This window comes from Indicator indicator, chromosome 17 (assembly GCF_027791375.1).
Source record: "Indicator indicator isolate 239-I01 chromosome 17, UM_Iind_1.1, whole genome shotgun sequence".
Lineage (NCBI taxonomy): Eukaryota > Metazoa > Chordata > Aves > Piciformes > Indicatoridae > Indicator > Indicator indicator.
This window is the reverse complement of record NC_072026.1, coordinates 8,619,010-8,637,029: the sequence shown is the minus strand read 5'-3', so window position 1 is coordinate 8,637,029 and position 18,020 is coordinate 8,619,010. Positions and strand designations below refer to the sequence as shown.

The following is an 18,020-nucleotide window of genomic DNA, read 5'->3' as shown; positions in this document are numbered from 1 at the left end:
GTCAGCCTGGATACCACAGTGTTACTGACTAGAAACACAGGTTAAAGCAAAGGTGGGGAAATCTCATGCAGAAGGGCTGGATGTAAACTCAGCTTCATTCAAGGTGTATCACACTAATGCAACCTTTTTTCCTGTTATTATTATCTAACTGTATGGTGTCTGAAAAGCCTGATCCAATTTCAGCAAGGAACAGTTTCCTCACCCTTACTACAAGCAACACAGAGAAGAATGGAAAGCAGAAGTCGGGAGCTGTGACTTTACATTGATTAAAACCAGAAGCATAACAGAATCATTTAAATCATGCAATTGCAACTTGCAAGCTTAGTCCACAACCAAATAAACTAAATTACAGATGAACCAATGAACTAGGGAAAGAAGTCTAAGATATTTTAGAAGACAAATATTTCATGTATCAGAGTAACAGATAAACCAAGGATAAATCCCTGACTAGGGAAGCTGGGAGTGCGAAGAAGTGGCCCTGCTGTTTACATAGCATTGTTTATTTGCTGACATATGCAGTTCATTTTGGCATTGATTTCAGTTGAAGGCACGTGTATTACTCTCGCAGCTTGAAGTGACACAATGATATCAGAAAGCAACAGGGATGAATGAATAAGGTGAAGCGATTTGTCACCTACAATCCAACGCAACTTGTGAGTTTTACTGTTACAGTGCAGGGTAACAACCTCTCACAAAGCGGCGAACTGTGAAAAATCGGGCTATGCATGTCCTTTTCTGTGGCAGAATTTTCTTCTTGTCATTTAATTTTGACAGGGATGCAAAAATAAGGTTTGATACTAAATGATACGTTTGAAACTCTAGAGGGAGGACTATTTTCTAAAATGGGCCAAAAATGTGAAGTTTCCCTGTTTACCCTAAAAGAGGATGTCAAATTGAATTTGCCATGCAGCTCCGACATTTGGCTCTTTTCATCTCGATACAAAACCATCTGAATCTGGTGAAAAGCTAGCAAGAAAGAACTGTCTGTGTGAAAACCTAACAGAATGAGGATTTAGGGGAAAAAAACAAACCACTATTTACAGTGTCTAAAAGATTATATACATAACTCCTGGAGATTTGGTGTAAATAAAGCTGCTGGAAGCTGGGAGCCTGCAAACCTGAGAGAAGATAATGCCATGTTGAGTATGCTATGGAGAGGCATCTTTTTGCTAGATTTTTATTGCCTGTTTAGTTTAGGTCGTTATAACAAGAGTGCTTAATTCTGGATGAGGATTTGAGGTAATTATTCAGGTGATGGATACCAAAATTCTTGAAATTTTGTTTTCAAAATGTGTGTTGTAGCTACAGAATTAAGGGACTAACTGCAGCTAGTTCGTGCCTGCAAAAGCTCTCCTCTGAGGCTTAGGGATTAGGGCTTCAGGGAGTGACACCCAGGGCCAAGTAGATGCCTAATGCTGACCTAAAAATGGAACATACAAGAGTTGCTTATGCCCAGCTCTCCAAATATCCACTCCCTGCTGCACTTGAGTGGGTCTACATAAGCGGTAGATATTGGGAAACAAAATAAATGGAACAAGCCTAAGTTAATTTTATCTTGTTCACTTCCAGAAACTGAGGTCCGTTACTTACACAGATTCCTTTGGGGTTAGAAGAGGACTTATTTTCATTCTTTCTGTGTTTAGAAACAGAGGAGGAAGAACTGCTGGTCTGAGAGGTGCTTGTGATACTGTTCTCTTGGTTGAAGGAGCTGTTTTCAACACTGTGCCGCCGGTGCACAGGCTCATCCAAGAGGGGGGATAAAGGAGGAGGGAACAGCTTCTCTTCTTTTTTCTTTGCCACCTTCTTCACTGAATTACTGTTGCTCCTGGGATACAGAAAAGAAGCAGCTGCATTTCAAGAACCTTGGTTAACCCTCCATAGCACAAAGCTCTAGATTTTATTTACCGAGAAGCCAGCTCTACCCTCAGCTATGTCCTGCTGTCCCCATGTCCTCAGAGATAAGTCAAAAGGGACAGGAAGTGAAATCAGAAGAGATACCTCTGCCTTTCAAGGGCTACAGAAACCTCTGCTTTGGAGGACAACTTGCAGTGCATTAGTACAAATTGCACCCAATTTAAATGCTAATTTGAGTCAGTCTTCATTTGAGAGGTCACAGAGGTTCTGACTCAGCAAAGTGCTGGAAAGTTTTATGCATGGGGTTAGTTCCTCTGACATTAAATATGACAATTTATGTGTTTAAGCATCTTTTTAAGGAGGTGGATTAGGACCCACATAAGCAACCTTTGATAAAAAACATAGTAGCACATGGCAAATGCACCAAAAAAGGAATATTACAACTGCAAAATTATAAGCACAACAATAACAAGATAACAATTATTTGACCTCTAGAATAAAACCAGTGTTCAACAGTGTATTAAAATGATTAAAATGATACACTGTAATTGGCAAAAGCCCTTTGGCAAATATTGTTTGATGAATTGAATGTGATTCAGAAAATGAATGTGTTTTTGACATGAAAGCTCACGTAATATGATAATCTATTGTCTGTTTTATGTACAGAAATGGTTAGCTGGCTAGAAATGGCAGCTGTGATAGGCAGTAAAAACAAAAACCCCCAACCTATTAGACCTTTCTTTCTTCAAATATATTGAAAAATCAACCCCCAAACCTCAACACTCCATTGACTGTTTAACATGTTAATCTACTCATAGATTTTTATTTTGGTACTGTCGTAGTTCAGTCAATGAAGATAACCTGAATTTTAATCTTTTGTTAGACATCTAATATTGCACTACACAATCATCTACTTCTCATGATTATTGACTAAAATTTCAATAACAGATTAAGTCAACAAGAATTTATGTTTTGTTCCCAGTCACTTTAAGTCAGTGTCAGGAATTATAGATCTGCTTTGCCTTAAAGTAGTAGGAGGAGGAAACCCAAGTTTCTTCATTCCCTGTTCTGGAGCTCTCTCTCATTTCAATCTGGCCTATTCTGCAACTTCACCAACAGTATCAACAGCAACACATGCTTTGTGCATTCCTATATTTTTGACCTTCAGTGATACAAAAATATTTTAGCCTAAATATGAAATCATAGAATGAAATCAAAGAAACTTCCCATGTTTCATAGCCCTTCTACTAAAAACTGCTTTAGTTTGGCTGAAGCGGAGTTAAAATATCTTATTTGATACTCTGATATGAAATATCTTCAGACTGAAGAAATAAAGGGAGCACAGAATTCATCTTGTTTTACAGTAGGGCTGGTATGGATGCTGTCCTGCTCAGAAAACACATGGGCCTCAAGAAGATCAAAGGAAAGCAACCAGGCTGAAAGAGGCTGGCAGTTCTTTGAGGAGACTGATTTCATGCACATGTGGTCCTGCAACATGTCCTTAAAAAAATTCTCACTCAAAGCCTCATCTACTAGCTTTCTTATCCCCAAAGGGCATTTTTGGAACTCAGACAAATTACTATAGCTATGGCACAATACTCTGAATTTTTTCCGCAGGAAAGTTTTCCAAAGGCAGGTAAGCACTGTCCCTAGAAAGTGTGCTTGCGTTTTTGGATTGTACAGAGCAAATGAGACATAGTTAAATGAAATACCTAGGAGCAGAATCCAAACCCTCTGCCTCCCAAGTGGCCTACTCAGTGAACCCTGAACATGCACATGTGAGTGGGAGCACAGAGCAAAATGGTTCTCCCCACACAGCATGGAAGAGTGTGGAACTCTTCCTTCTCCCTGGTACAGCCTTGTAAAAAAGAAGAGCAACCAAAACTGGCAGATCTATCTCAAAAGCATCTGAAGAAAAACTGAATACAAGCCACTGATATCTGACCCTGTACAACTAGCAAGGTTTCTCAGCACATCTGTGGCAATTTCCAGGGCTAATTGCAGGACTTTTGCTTACACAGTCTACCACTGTATGGGGAAATCTAATGCTCATACAAAGCAGTCAAAGCAGCATCCCTCAGCTGCTACATAGAGGTCAAGAGATTAAGAGAGTAGTACAAGAAAAAATTAAGAAGACTGCAGGTACTGTGGTTAAACTTTCACTACTTAAAACTTCACCACTTCCACAAATATAAGATGGGGCAAACCAAGATACAGGTGCATCTACTCAGCCCTGGCACACAAGTCATTCTGTGGGCAGGAAGACTTAACCAAGAAAGGAAAATGCACTTGAGGATGTTTTGTTTGTTTGTTTGTTTTTCTGTGTAACTGAAAAAAAAAAACCCAAACAACAAAACCCAACAAAACCCCCAAAAACCCCAAACCAGCAACCTCAGCAATACCTTACAGTTATAATTCTGTCTGCTGTTTTGTTTTTGTTTTCGTTTTTCCCCTTATTTCCCACTTAATACTATGAGTTTTCACAGGAATTAAGCTGACAATTTATTTAGCAATGTTACCTCTATCAGATTTATGCCAAAGCACTTATGTCAACAATAACCTTCACGAAATAGGTTGTTACCAGCAGTTAACCAGATTGTCACTTTGCTTTGGGCTGTTAATGGCCTAAGAAACTGGTCTTTGATTGCAGTAATCACTAATTTTGAATGAATTTATTGCAATAATTACCAGGACTCAATGGTGTAATTTGCTGACATGAGTGTTGAACTATATTTAAAATCTAGGGAGAAACACAGTAAAAGTGCAAGGGAAAAATACAAGCAGAGCTGCTGGTCTTGTGGCTGCAGGGTTTCATCTTTGTGTCTGAAAAGGCCAGTTATCAAGGAAGGAGAAGGCTCCCCTTCTGCTGGTTTGTTTGTTTGTTTTTCAGGGCAGAAAGCAAGCAAACAATCAATAAGAGATCAGTGTGTGAGAGAGAGACAATTTCCATCTACCCTCACATTTCAAGCTGCAGTACTTTGCCTTTTCTTTACCCACTCCTTGTGGTGTGCAGTGGTTCCTCTGGCCTGTTAGTGAGACAAAGCCAATGTCTGTACCAATCACTTGCCTTTCCTTTGCCTCCACTCCCTGTCCAGCGTTAAATGGTGCACACTGACTGTGTATCTGATTTTCTGCAGGGGGTGAGCTGGGAAAGGTCACTTCTGCCATTAGCTGGGACCATATGGCAACAACTGAATGAAGCTAGAGCCATTGTTATAGATGGAGAAGGTTGCCTCTGCCATGAACACACCTCAGTGAATGCTGTTGTGTATACCCAAGAGATTGGCTAATATATGTTGCCAAGTACAGGTGCATCTTTAATGAAAGGCCAAACAAAAGGGAGCAGCAAATCTTGGAAACAGGCTGAAATACTCACTTCAGCCAGACTTCCAGTGTGCCTGTTAGATAGCAGGCATGTTTCACTGGTATGAGTCTAGTTTTAAATTCAGTCAAACTTTGCACAGCAAATAACTCTTTGTGTTGTTACAAACTGCCAAATAGTGTTCTGTCTTGGGACTGAGGTATTGAGATATAAATGATATTTAGCAGCACATTAAATTAAAATTGCTCTGGCAAGAAAGTAAATACATTAATAGTCCTCTGCTGCAAAGTAGGCAGCTGATCTGACAAAAATCCAGCCTCCCAGAAGTGTTTCAAGGTATTACTGTGAACTGCTTGGCCAAACCGCAGTATTATCTATTCATTCATTATGAAATATCAGAAATAGAGAAAAGAAAGTGGCAATACTCTGAATAATTCTAAGTGTCACATCAGCTTTATGAAAAGGCATGAGCCCCAAAGTGTGTGAAGGAAGGAGCAAATAGAAAGATAACTAGTTGCTTAAGAAATGACCACATGATACAAATCAGCTTTTGGGTTGTGTGAATGGCTTTTAAATTCACCGCTGACCATCGGAAATTTCTACACTCAAATTGTACATGTAGCCATAGAAAATTGTGAAGATTAGGCATATAACTGCCCATATTAGACATGTAACATGCATCTTTGCTTGTTTTATTGAGCCCATATATTTAGGACAAGATTACGAGATAAATGTATTCAAATGTCTAAATCATAGGCAGCCAGTGGGAGCTGCAAAAGCATAGGTATGGCCTATCTTTCACTGATTCATTCAGATTCCTGAATCCCTACAAATTTTGTCCCCACAGACCACAGTCTTTCTGTCAAAACATTCTTGTGTCTATAATAAAATCCTATGAAACTCTCCAAAGTCTCCCTTGGGAAATTTGGGTTGTTGGCATAGGGATCAAGTTCTAAAGGCTGGGACCTAAGGTTCTTCCCAAGTGAGAGCATCCACCACTGGATGTTACATCTTCTTAACAGATAAGACCTCATTACACCTGTAACTGAATCATCCTCATTTCTGAAAGTCCTTATATAGAGATTTAGGAGTTGTAAAAGAAAATGTAAAACCTTTGGGAATAAAGGAGCAAATGGCAAAGCCTGTCTTTCAACCTTTTACTACTGAAGTGTTATTTTTCCCAATGCCCTTGAACAGTTGACTTTTAGCTTCCCCTTTCTTCTTCCTCTCCTTAAAATTCTATTAACACAGACAGAATCACTACTGACTGCTTAAAAACAATCTGGGGCTCTCCAGAACTTTGTCGTCATACAGTTCAGCCAGCTTCTTAATCTTGTGGGAAATATGTTGATCTATATTCAGTTGCACATCTCTGGGAGTTGAAGACCTGAATTATCAAACAATATTGCATTTGTTTCAGGCCAACTCAAAAGATACTAATAACAAATGCAGTGTGATCCAGGTGTCAGCTGCTACAGTGGAAAAGAAAATTTTGTTTTAAAACTTCAGGCAGATGACAGGAAAAGCTAGCATATGGAAATAACTATTGATGGACACAATTATATTTTAACAGAGAATACCAAAGGCTTGAAAGCTCCAAGGAATCAAATTAATGACCTGGAAAACAAGCTCAAATTAAGAAACATCAGGTTGGGGGTGGATCCTTAGGGCTTGCTGGTGACAAGAATAGAAAGATTTTTTTAATGGATTGTGGAGGTGTTGGGAATGGATAATCTTTCATTCCCTGTGCAATATATCTGTGCTCATTGTATTTCTAGCAATGACAATCAGGCAACACCCACCACGATGTGTATCAAATGTTCAACATGTTACAGATCACACTGTAACTTTCAAGTCATCTGCCTTTTCCAGGCTCCAATGCTGATTTTCTCAGTGGTAGAATTAAGGGCTAGTTGAAGGACTGAAGTTACTCTGTAATTGCACCAATAGAAGTAAAATTATGCTCAACCTTCTTCATGGATTTGAAATTGTGTGTGCTATTTCAAGAATTATTTGTTAATCTATCTAAATTTAAATAGTGCTACAAACTGTTTTCAGAAGCACAAGGTGGGTTTGATTCTCTGCTTGCCCTAGTGTGAAGCAGAAAGCACAGAATTGATGACAGAAGGGAATTGGACTCTTTGGTTATTTATAGAATGTTAATCTTGTGATTATACTAATCAGAATCATTATTTATGTGGTGCCTGTTTGCTCAAGCATTATAGCCATCTCTCAAAGACACTGAAAGGCACAAACTCTTCGATTCTGTGTCTGCTGAAATACAAAGCACGTATGTCTGAATCATTTAGGATGGTCACCCCTGGCATTGCTGTATGCACAGTTACAGAGTTAGAGCCGCTGAAGTGAATGGCAAAGTCACTGTTTTGTTCAATAAAACAGAGAACTGTCTCATATGAAAATTATTTTAAAATAACCCCAAAAGCCAGACAATCAAATAAAACCCACTTTTAGTAGGATTCTCTGGCCACAGAGGGTAAGGATGATGAGGGCAACAAAGAACGTCAAAAGGACATGGTAAGGGATAGCAGAATACACCAGGATTGTGGTGGCACTCTAAATTTCTGTAGTCCATCAGAAGGATGAATGAATCTCGTCCAAACCCATGTGGATTGTCTTCCTGATGGATGGGAATAGCAATGCAGGGTCACTTATGCTTATGGGCTGTAAAGCCCATCTGGCTCTAGAGCAAAAGCATTTGTAGAACAGTGCTGTGAAATCCCTTATGAATGTTCCACAAATAAAAAAACAAAACACACTTACTCTTTAGTGCTGGTCAATCTGTGATTCGGTATTGGAGAGATACAAGGTGGGAGCAGGCATGAAGCTGAAGGATCCTCCAGGCGCTGCTTCTTGCTTTCAACAAAGGTATCCAGGCTTTCTGTCTGCTTTAACAAAAAAGGTATGGCTTGAAACATCCAGCATCTATGCACAATTTTACTCGTCATTAAGAGGAGCTCAGGAATCTCAGTGTTATTTTCTTTACAGTAGAAGCAGTTAAAATACTGGTCTAAGAGAAGTGAAAGTCACCTGAAATCAGGGCTAAAACGTGCTCCAAACACATGATGTGAAGTTATATAACAAGTGACACAGCCAGATAATTAGGAAGCAAAACACTTCATGTGCTATAGTTATCTTCTGTAGTGCACTAGAATTTAATTAATAATTCAGATGGAGTGACTTGATAGCACCAAAACTCACTCAAGTAAATAGCTTCTACTCATTGACTTAATGGAACTTGATGGGAAAACTTCCTTGAGTAAGTATTCCTCACAGGGCTAAAAGTCTACAGGACTGAGTGGAGATAGGCATTAACAGCGATAGCTGGTTTAAAATTTGCTTTGAAAGATTCCCTGATGCATGACTTTTGTGCCTGAACTAGGATGATACAAGCAAAGCCGATTACTGCTCTGTCACTGGAACCTTCATATCAGCCTTCAAGCCCACTAGTAGATGGCTGAAATAAATCTTTTAATAGCATGATTTTGAAACACAAATCAGGCTCCCCCTACCCTCTTTTAACTGTTGATATACCCTCAAGTCATCCTAAGTGGTTTGTTTTCCCTTGGATAGCAGTAAACAATCACAAAGAATCTGAATGGGCTGTTTCAGAGTGTAGCTTAGGTGTGTATGGTCCCAGGGAGAGATTCCTCATTTGGTTACTTTCTGATTCCAAGTTCCAGCTAATGAAATTACAAGGTTCAGCTTTCATATAATCCTTTATTTTCTTTTCCCTTGGAGCCCACAGTTGCCAACACTATACTCATGTTTTAGGCAAGATTTTTTCTCTATCATATAGATGCTCCAGTAAAGTTACCTAGCAAGGAGGTTTTGGTATAGTTAATACACATCCTGGTGTACTCATACATACACATAAGCATGGACATTGATACATCCCTTTCCTCTTTCTTTTCTCCTTCCTTCTTACATTTCTGCTTTTAGTGCACAGCTAGCATATAAATTGAATAAAAATCTGCTAGGTTTACTCATGTGATTACTCCTACTTTAATACAACAGGGAAGGAGCCAGTGCGGTGACTCATGTAGACAGTGGTACAGACCCTCTGTCTGCGTGGTATTGTCTGTCTTTGTCTTGTATTAACTGTCTCATACCACTGCACTGCTCAAACTCAGGGTTTCAAGAAGTCCACTAGAACAGACAGCTGGAGTCACATTCATAATGATTTATAAAATTTGGGGTATATGATGATACTATGATGAATTCTTGCATACAGACCAAAGCACAACCCATTTCAGCTGGAAAAACTCACTACAAAAACTCATTTGTTACAAAAAACTTCAGTTTCTTTTCTGAAAACACGTTTAGTTTGAAGTATACTGTCATATCCCACAAGATAGGATACCCTTGGGCATAAATAACATAAACCACATAACCCATAATGCATTATGTCGAAATATATTTGTGTTTTCAGGTAGCTGTGTAGAGAAAGCAGCTAATTAAGCAAATGACATTTCTATGAAATCACATTCATTTGTACACCAAAACATTATAAAGACCAAATTCACCAGAAGAATAAGCAAGCACCACTCCATTGACTGTAATGAAGCTGTGCCTGTTTAAGCCAGCAGTGACAATGCTGTAATTCTGCAGACAGTAAAACCTGCCTTCCAAATAGAATTCACGTTTTCTGGGTATGGCTGAACCCACAGTAATACAAACTCATCACTGGGAACCTTTCTGCAGATTACAAAACACCAGAAATTAATGGGTGAGCAAACAAAGTGGAAAAGCTTGTAAGACCACTTAAAAAAAATAAATGCATTGTTCATTGATTTTGACAGCTGGAGGGTTTTTTTCACTAGTTTCTGATGTTAATTTGTAATGCACTTGTAAATCTACGTCCTTTGTAACAACAATAAAGCTGTAGTGTTACGATGCCTCCTTCCAGCCCTGCTGCAGAGGTAGTGAGGTATCACTGACTGCAGTCTTTACCTCGAGGATGCATAGAAATTCTGTGTTTTCCTCCAAACAATGAAAGCAACTTACCTTGTGTTTCCTTTTGGATTTTGTGGGTGGTTTTTCAGCTGCTGGGGTAGGGGACTCTCGAGATGGTCGCCTGTGTTTCACATTTGCCTCTCTTGGTTCACTTTTCACAGATGTGGTCTCAAAAGGCTCTTGTCCAGGTATCCTAGAGAGTAAACTAAGGTCTATTTTCACCCACAGAGATTTGAGTTCTTCATATTCTCTCAGTGGGGACAGAAGTTCATTTTGTACGATTGGGATAGGAGAAAAGAGCTGCTCCTCCAAGTCGTTGCTGGTCTGGTCAATGGACGTGCTGCTGCTATTGCTAGTTAAACTACTTACACTGAGGATGTTACTGCCAGTGTCCTTCACTTTGACACCATTGCCAGACCCAGTGCAAGCTGGCAATATCTTAGCCTGCAAGCTCTCCTCCTGGTCTGTATTTGAGTCAGAAGTAGATGAATCTGTTTCAATGAATTCCCGGGACTTAGGGACAATTTTGCTGGGACCTCTGTACTTTTTCTTCTCTGAAGCGAGACCTGTGCTAGTTCGGGGTTCTTTCCTTGGAGCAGTCTTCCCAACTGCTGCTTTAGTTCGAACCTTTGGCTGCTCGGGGGGTTCCTGTGTTTCTTTTTCTTTGGGAGTGTTGCTGGTATTATTTGGTTTGGGCCAGTTATACTCTTCTACACTGGAAGTCCTTTCTACCTTTTTGGGTTGCTTTTTCCCAGTAGTCCTTTGTGAAGTTGGCTCATTATGAGCTGGTGACTTCTGCTTGGAGCTTTTTGCCTCTGGGGTTTTCTGGGCAACCCGTGGTTTGGCTTTCTCTCGGATGGGACTAAGGATTGCCCGGTCTTTGGAATCGGCTGGGGGCAGGCTGCTGTTGAGCTTCCCTTTGTTTGGCCCTTCAGCCTGCTGGTTGCTCTGGGCCTGGGAGCTGGTCTCGCTGTGAGGCTCATTTTGATTGTTGATGATGGTCTTGTTGTGGGGGTTCACTTTATTTAGCCATTTATCCAGCTGCCATTTGTTTGTAGAGGGAGGTTCAGGCTGCAGTTTGAAGAATGACAAGGAACATATCTCAGACAGAGGCAACGCTTTTCCCTTTAAATAAGAATGTTTTAAATGTACCCTTTTATTTCAGTCAACTTGTGGTGACTGCTAGTTTTATGGGAGTATTTATGGAGTATTTATGGTTAATTAGGCTTTCTTATCTGGTTTACAATGTGGCCCTGGAGAAATTTAATACAACTAAAAAGTTTAGCTGGTCCCTGAAGACATAGTTTTGTCATGTTGCCTTTCCTTAGTCCCAGCTGAATACTGTGTCAATAAAATCTTCTCTAGCTACCGGCAAAAATCTAAATATTTCTTTAAAGCAATTCAAATGTAGGCCAGAAGGATTCTTCCAAAAGCTAGAATGTCTATATGGGTCACACACGTAAATCCACAAAGGGATAGAAAAGTCAACAGCATCAAACAGCACAGAATTCCAACATTTTCCTAAGAGAGAGCAAGATTTCACTCCCTTCCACTCTTTCCCCTCTGAGCCCCCGCTGGTGAGGAGCTGAGGTGAGCGTGTGGCTTTACCTCTGGTGTGGCACTGCGTGACTCCTCGTTGCACTCGCTGTCACTGGAGCTGCTCTCACTGTCGGAGTCGGACTCAGAGCTGCTCTCGGACTCACTGGAGCTGCCGGAGCCACCACTGGAATGGGCCAAGCCAGTTGAGTGTGCCGCTGGCACTGGCAGGCTGCTGTGGGGAGAAGATCCTCTGGTGTCAGTATGCTGCTTGTCTTTTTTAAGTGTTGCTCTGGCGTGAGCCACCCAGAGCACCCTGTTCACACTGACTTTCCTTGGTGTCAACCCACTCTTCTGCAGTACAGACCAGGTGAAAGCTCCAGTGGCCATGCCACCGCGTAACCACCAAAGGAGCTGGTCAGGTTTATGCTTCATGGGACACACTGATAATGGTGTTAATAACACCATCATCATCACCCTCAAATGAGAAACACCACAGTGGCACAAGCCTGAGCTTATTAGCCCAATGATTGTGAAAACTAACAATCACACTTAAATAATTCATTAATGGAATCCTGGTTTCTTCATTTTTTTGCCAGTTCATTTATAATTTATGATTAAAGGAAGGACACCAGGCAACTAATATTGGGCAGGGCATTTTAAAAATTAATTTTAATGAATATGTCTACACTGCAGCATACAAAAACTACACATTTTTGACAAGTCTCCAGGGACTGCCCAAGAATTTTTTATTTATACCAGTTTTTTTCTCTCATGTTTGTGATAATGCAGTGAAAAAATGTCATTAATGCCAAAACTAAACCTCTCTCTGAAATCCGTTTTTCTACATGTTCAACTGTCCTCTAAGTTGTGTTTACCAGCAGTGCACTGGGTGCCATTGTTTTTCTTCAGCATTTATTTCTAAACTGAGAGGCTGGATGACCCCACTACAGAATTCTGCCATTCTGAGTCTTTACAAACTCATCTTTAATTTAAACTTTTTTTTTCCTTTTTTTTTTTTTTTTTTGTGTCACAGAGATAACCATAAAGTTTTATGTCTCTTCAGCTGATCTATACAGAGACTTTTTGATCATTGATTTTAAATTTGTGAGGCTGACAAAGCAAAGTGTTTGAAATTTGACACCATTTGCTAGTACTCCTTTATGGATATTCAATATTTCACCTTAATACATCATATGCTGTGTGTCCCTTATTGAGTGATCCAGAGATGCTTAGAAATTACAATACAGCTCTGCCTTGCTTTCTGTTATCTACTTTTCTACTTTCCCTCAAGAAGAATGCAAATAAGCCAGGTACATGCCCTTCTTCCCCTTTCAATATCAGATGCTATGTGCATCAAATGCCCTCTTAAAAATGCACAGTAGCCAAGAAACTGAAATTTGGGAAAGCCAGAAAAAAGCCTGTTGTGTGACCCTGCTCTGCTAGAGTCTTTACAAGTACTGCCACTGGCTTTTGTGACAATAATAGATGGTCTTTAATTTTCTTACACTAAGCTACTTTCTCTCTCCCTGCTTGTTGGTAAACCTATCCCTTACACCGCAGTTGGTAACATAACTGTCTCTTTGAGCACTGCAATGGTCCTGCAGTGCCCATTGACAAAACAGCTTGGTGCTTTAGGGTGCATTAATGAAACAAAATTACTCACTTGGGTAATTGCTGCAGATCACTAACTTTGCTGCTCATTAAGTGATATACTTTTTTTTTTCTTTGTTCTTCTTATAGAGGCTCTTCACTCAACTGACTCAAATAGAACTACTTTAAAAATTTCAACAGGAAGTAACAGGTAAATAAAAGTAGACAGGATTTTAAAAATATGGGCATTTGCAAAAGTATTATGGAAAACTAAACATTACTGAATAAAAAAAACCAAACCCTAAACAAACAACAAAACCAGATCTTGCACTTTGTATTTAATGTCATTATTTTTGGAAACCACTTGTACACTTGTTTTTCTTTATACCTCCCCTTCAGTGAAGCTCAAGAAAGTGTAGGGAAATGGATTTTTCACTTTTTTTTTTTTTTTATACAGTAAACAAGGAAAGAGAAAAGTGGAGTAAAAGTGAATGTATTTGAAGGTGAGTTTGCTTTTCAACTAAATCTTGTAATTTTGGTCTTAAATTTTCTATTTGGAAAACATTTAAAGTAGATAAAAACAGTTTTCCTACTTCATTATAATTATTTCCAAGAAGAAGGAAAAAAGAAAAGAAAAGGAAAAAACCAAACCAAACCAAATAAACAACAGGGAAAAAAAGTAAAGGATTCCCAAACTGCGGGGGTAAACATTCCAATTCCATTCTAAAACACTAAAATAAAACCTTAGTTTTGGGGGAAAAAAAAGAAGATATTTATGGACTTATCAGAACAACAAAGTTGTAATTTAGAAATTACTTTATCCCTAAATCTGAGAACCTCATCTGCTTCACTTCTATTTTCTGTTTTCAAACCAAAATGGAAGTGAATATGGCACTATTAAGGTTTCATCCTTCCTGAAACCTCCAGTTCCCACAGTCCTGCTTGTGAAGATGAAGAGATGTTATAATGCTCAGCAGCCCCCTTGAGGGCTCAGGGCTGGGCATACAGCTGCCTGGCACATGCTGGTTTTACAGAGAAGAGCAATGACCATGGCTGCACCAAGCTGGTGAGCCATCAGCCATGTCCCCTGTGGGCCAGTTCCTGCTGAGAATTGATGCACCTTTTTATCAGGGCATACACAAACCTGCATCAGACTCAGAGTGACAAGGGTCCTCACCTGGGGCAGGTGGGGTTTAAAAGCTACAGAAAGATGTGTGTGGGACTGCTCACACATTTGTGCAGATCTGCTAAGAAAATGCTGTGTTGTCAGTGCTGCCAAGTTTGCTTTCATTAAGATAACTGATTTAAAGAATATCAGCTCTCACAAGAGATCAAAGAAGGAAAAGGCAGTGTCCCAGCAGCTAAGGCCAGACCTCTCTAGTCTTTAAACACAATCTGCGTCTTTTAGCACTCTGGAAGAGAACTGACACTGTAGTGGGATGCACTTACACAAAACACTTGGAGTTGAACTGTAGCAAAGTACAACTGTCTGACAAAGAACTCAAAGGGCAAGAATAAAATCATGGAAATAGATGGCAGCTCCAACCTGGCCACATTTTCTTCCTTTCTGCACATGAGCCTCAAAAAAAGTTATCATACGCCAAACATTACTGAGTAACACAGCTCAGCAAGCTTGCAAGAACCAGACAGATTCAAAATAATGCTTTTTATACAACACACAATGAGGTCATATTTGTCTTTCATCTGGGATAATAAAATTATGTCTTGGCTACATTGGGCAGTTTCATGCTGAAAGCATCACTGCTGATCTACATTTTTAAAGTAGAAGCATTTGTATGCTTTGCAAAACAATCAGATAAGACCCAAAATATCTTTTCTATCATTTCACCATACTTCAGATAGAGAGATTTTGCACATAGCCACATGCACAATGAACTTTTAATAATGCTGTTCACTAAAACAGAAGAAAATCTACATACAAGTGTGTGGAAAAAAACCCTATTTGCTTCCAATAAAGTTAATTTAGTGGAGAGATTCTGGGTTGTCTTCTGCATGTTTTGTTTTTTTCTTAAATATCACAGTATCACAGTATATCAGAGGTTGGAAAGGACCTCAAGAGATCATCAGGTCCAACCTCCCTGCCAGAACAGAATCACTTAGGGTAGTCCACACAGGAATGCATCCAGGTGGGTTTTGAAAGTCTCCAGAGAAGGAGACTCCACAACCCCCTTGGGCAGCCTGTTCCAGGGCTCTGTCACCCTCACTGTAAGGAAGTTTCTCCTCATGTTGAGGTGAAATCTTCTATGTTCTAGTTTGAACCCATTGTTCCTTGTCTTATCACTGTGAACCACTGAAAAGAGCCTGGCTCCCTCCACTTGACACCCACCCCTCAGATATTTATACACATTTATGAGATCCCCTCTCAGTCTTCTCTTCTCCAGACTAAATAGCCCCATAAATAAAATGTATCTCTTAGTTCAAAAGAACAGATTCATTTGCACTCTTCCCAAAGTCTTGGTTACCTTTAAAGTTAAATCACATCTTTTAAAAGTTTCTAGGATAGATTCTGCAAATGTGCATTCAAGCAGCTGTTATACACATAAATTTGGCTTCCTCACAAAAGTATCAACTACATGAACTTGCCTCAAAGCAAGCTTTGTTGTGTTGCTAAGATCCAGCCGAGGAATGCCAGCTTGGACAAGGTTTAAAATGGATTTAAAGTATTTTATCATCAGACACAAGTCCTCAAAGTGACTAAAGGGGGCAGGAAGCACTCTTGAATTTGAAACACTGAATTTTTATTTCCCAGCAGGAGATGAGCACTCATGTTGTTTCTCAGTGTTTGGGTGGACAGTGTTTCTATTTCATTGGAACTGAATAAAAATTTAATAAAAACAATGCTGCACAATGGAACACAGTATTGTTTGGGTAAATAACACTTAGAAGAAAGCCAGTTCATTATTATCACTTGAGATTGGAGGCTCCTACTGAGACCAGTGACCTGCTGTGCTGGGATCTGTGTAAATACATGATGAGACACGGTCCTTGGGCCAAAGAGCTCACAATCCAAACACACAAAGCAAACATTAGAGGTATTACAATCATCCTCATACTCAGCGCTGGCCTGTCACATCCTCTAAGTGCAAGGCCTCTCTACAGATAATGGAAACATTAGTTTTGTTTTCCTTTTAATTTTGTTCTCCCCATTTCCCAAGCCCTGTGCTCAGCACTTGAGCTGAATCCTGCTCTGCCTTTACCCAGAGCCCATGGGTGTTCTGCATGGGAGGGAAAGTACACATGTGACTCAGCAGCAAGGACCCCCATTACTCAGGCCAGATGGATCAGTATTTGTTTACCTCTCCCCAAAGTAGCTTCTCCTGTGCCAAGGAGATGAGAGACACTGGAGTGACACCCATACTGTAGGTGGGAAGAGAACGATGATGATATCTCTAGTTGCCTGCAGATTGCTAAATTACTCTCCTCCCTGCTGTGAAACAATGAAGCAGACAGAAGAGACCTGTATATCTGAAAGCAATTTGGAAGGAAGCTCTTCTGCAGCACTTTCACCTATCTCCCCTGTTTTGCAGCACACGGCACTTCCCCTGCACTTGCTGCGTGGCAGCATGACTGTACACAGCACAGGCAAAAAGTATGACATGAGAAACATCAGGAAACACCACTATCACCAGTACCTGAGAGTGGTTTTCAGCACTTGTTGAGCTCAAGTTTAACAGAGCAGCTAAGACTTGGAGGTGTCTGCCGGCAGATGGCCCCTGGTGAGGAACTCCTTCAAGCTCATCACACACCAACCATCTTCCTTTCACTGGTATGGGTAACCTGCCTAAATTTCAATGTCAGCCTGTCTGTTTTTCAACTCTTGGGTTATCTTCCCAAAGCAAATCAAAGCAGACATAGTGTTATTGTGTGCCTGGATTATTATGCTGCCCAGACAACTGAAGGACCAACATGCAGCTTAAACTGGTTTTGTTGTTGTTGTCATCTAGACTATTGTACTATTTTCAACACATCATTTACTCTGTTGTAATAAATAATTTCAGGACTAAACTTGGTAGTTACAACAAAGATAATGTGAAATACTAAAACTCATTAGGCTCTGATATGAAAAATAATAAACTTTGTACCCTGTAAATAGGCATGAAAAAGAAAAAAAAAAAAAGTGTACATCAGATCAATGCAGTAAAACTCATCAAGGAACAAACATTCCTAACAAGTCCTTAGCTATCTCCCTGAACTTTTCACCAACTGATGTAATCATGTTAATTGCTGTGAAGAGAATTTGGCAAATAGACGCTGCCCTCCAACAATAGGTTTATTCATTCCAGCCCTTCCTTTTTAGGGTAGGGATGAATTGGCCACTTGTTCCATTGCTCTACCCAGAAATCAAAATGTAAACGTTGGGAAAGCAGAGCGCTGCTGGGCAGTGGGAAATTGTAGATGGGAACTGACCAGTGAGTCAACAGTATATCAATGCTGGCAACGTATTTTCACAAGAAGCAGCACTCTACAAAGGTTGCTTTACTGCACAGGCTATTTTTAGGGAAAGTTCAATGAATGAAATCTGGACAGGGGAAGGTCTATGCTGGAAAACTGACTATGGACTTGACAGAATGGTTGATCTTTATGTTGAGGCATTGGATTGGGACTTGGATGAGTTTTGCTTTGAGTCTGAGAAGAAAATATGCCTGTGCTGTTCCTGCTGAGTAAAAGAAAGACGATGTTGCCTATCCTTAATCTGGCCTATTTAAAATGCAAATTCCTC

The 18,020-nt window shown here is 40.0% G+C and overlaps 1 protein-coding gene across 1 annotated transcript in view; it reads right to left on the bottom strand.

Moving 5' to 3' along the window:
• AFF2 (ALF transcription elongation factor 2) overlaps nucleotides 1-18,020 on the bottom strand; it is a 331,562-nt gene that overhangs the window by 21,000 nt on the left and 292,542 nt on the right. The window contains exons 12-15 of the mRNA XM_054388853.1: nucleotides 11,759-11,978; nucleotides 10,202-11,221; nucleotides 7,958-8,082; nucleotides 1,591-1,825 (exon numbers count right to left, since the gene is read on the bottom strand). Of these exons, the coding sequence (XP_054244828.1) occupies nucleotides 1,591-1,825; nucleotides 7,958-8,082; nucleotides 10,202-11,221; nucleotides 11,759-11,978 (1,600 nt within the window). The remainder of the gene's footprint in view (nucleotides 1-1,590; nucleotides 1,826-7,957; nucleotides 8,083-10,201; nucleotides 11,222-11,758; nucleotides 11,979-18,020) is intronic.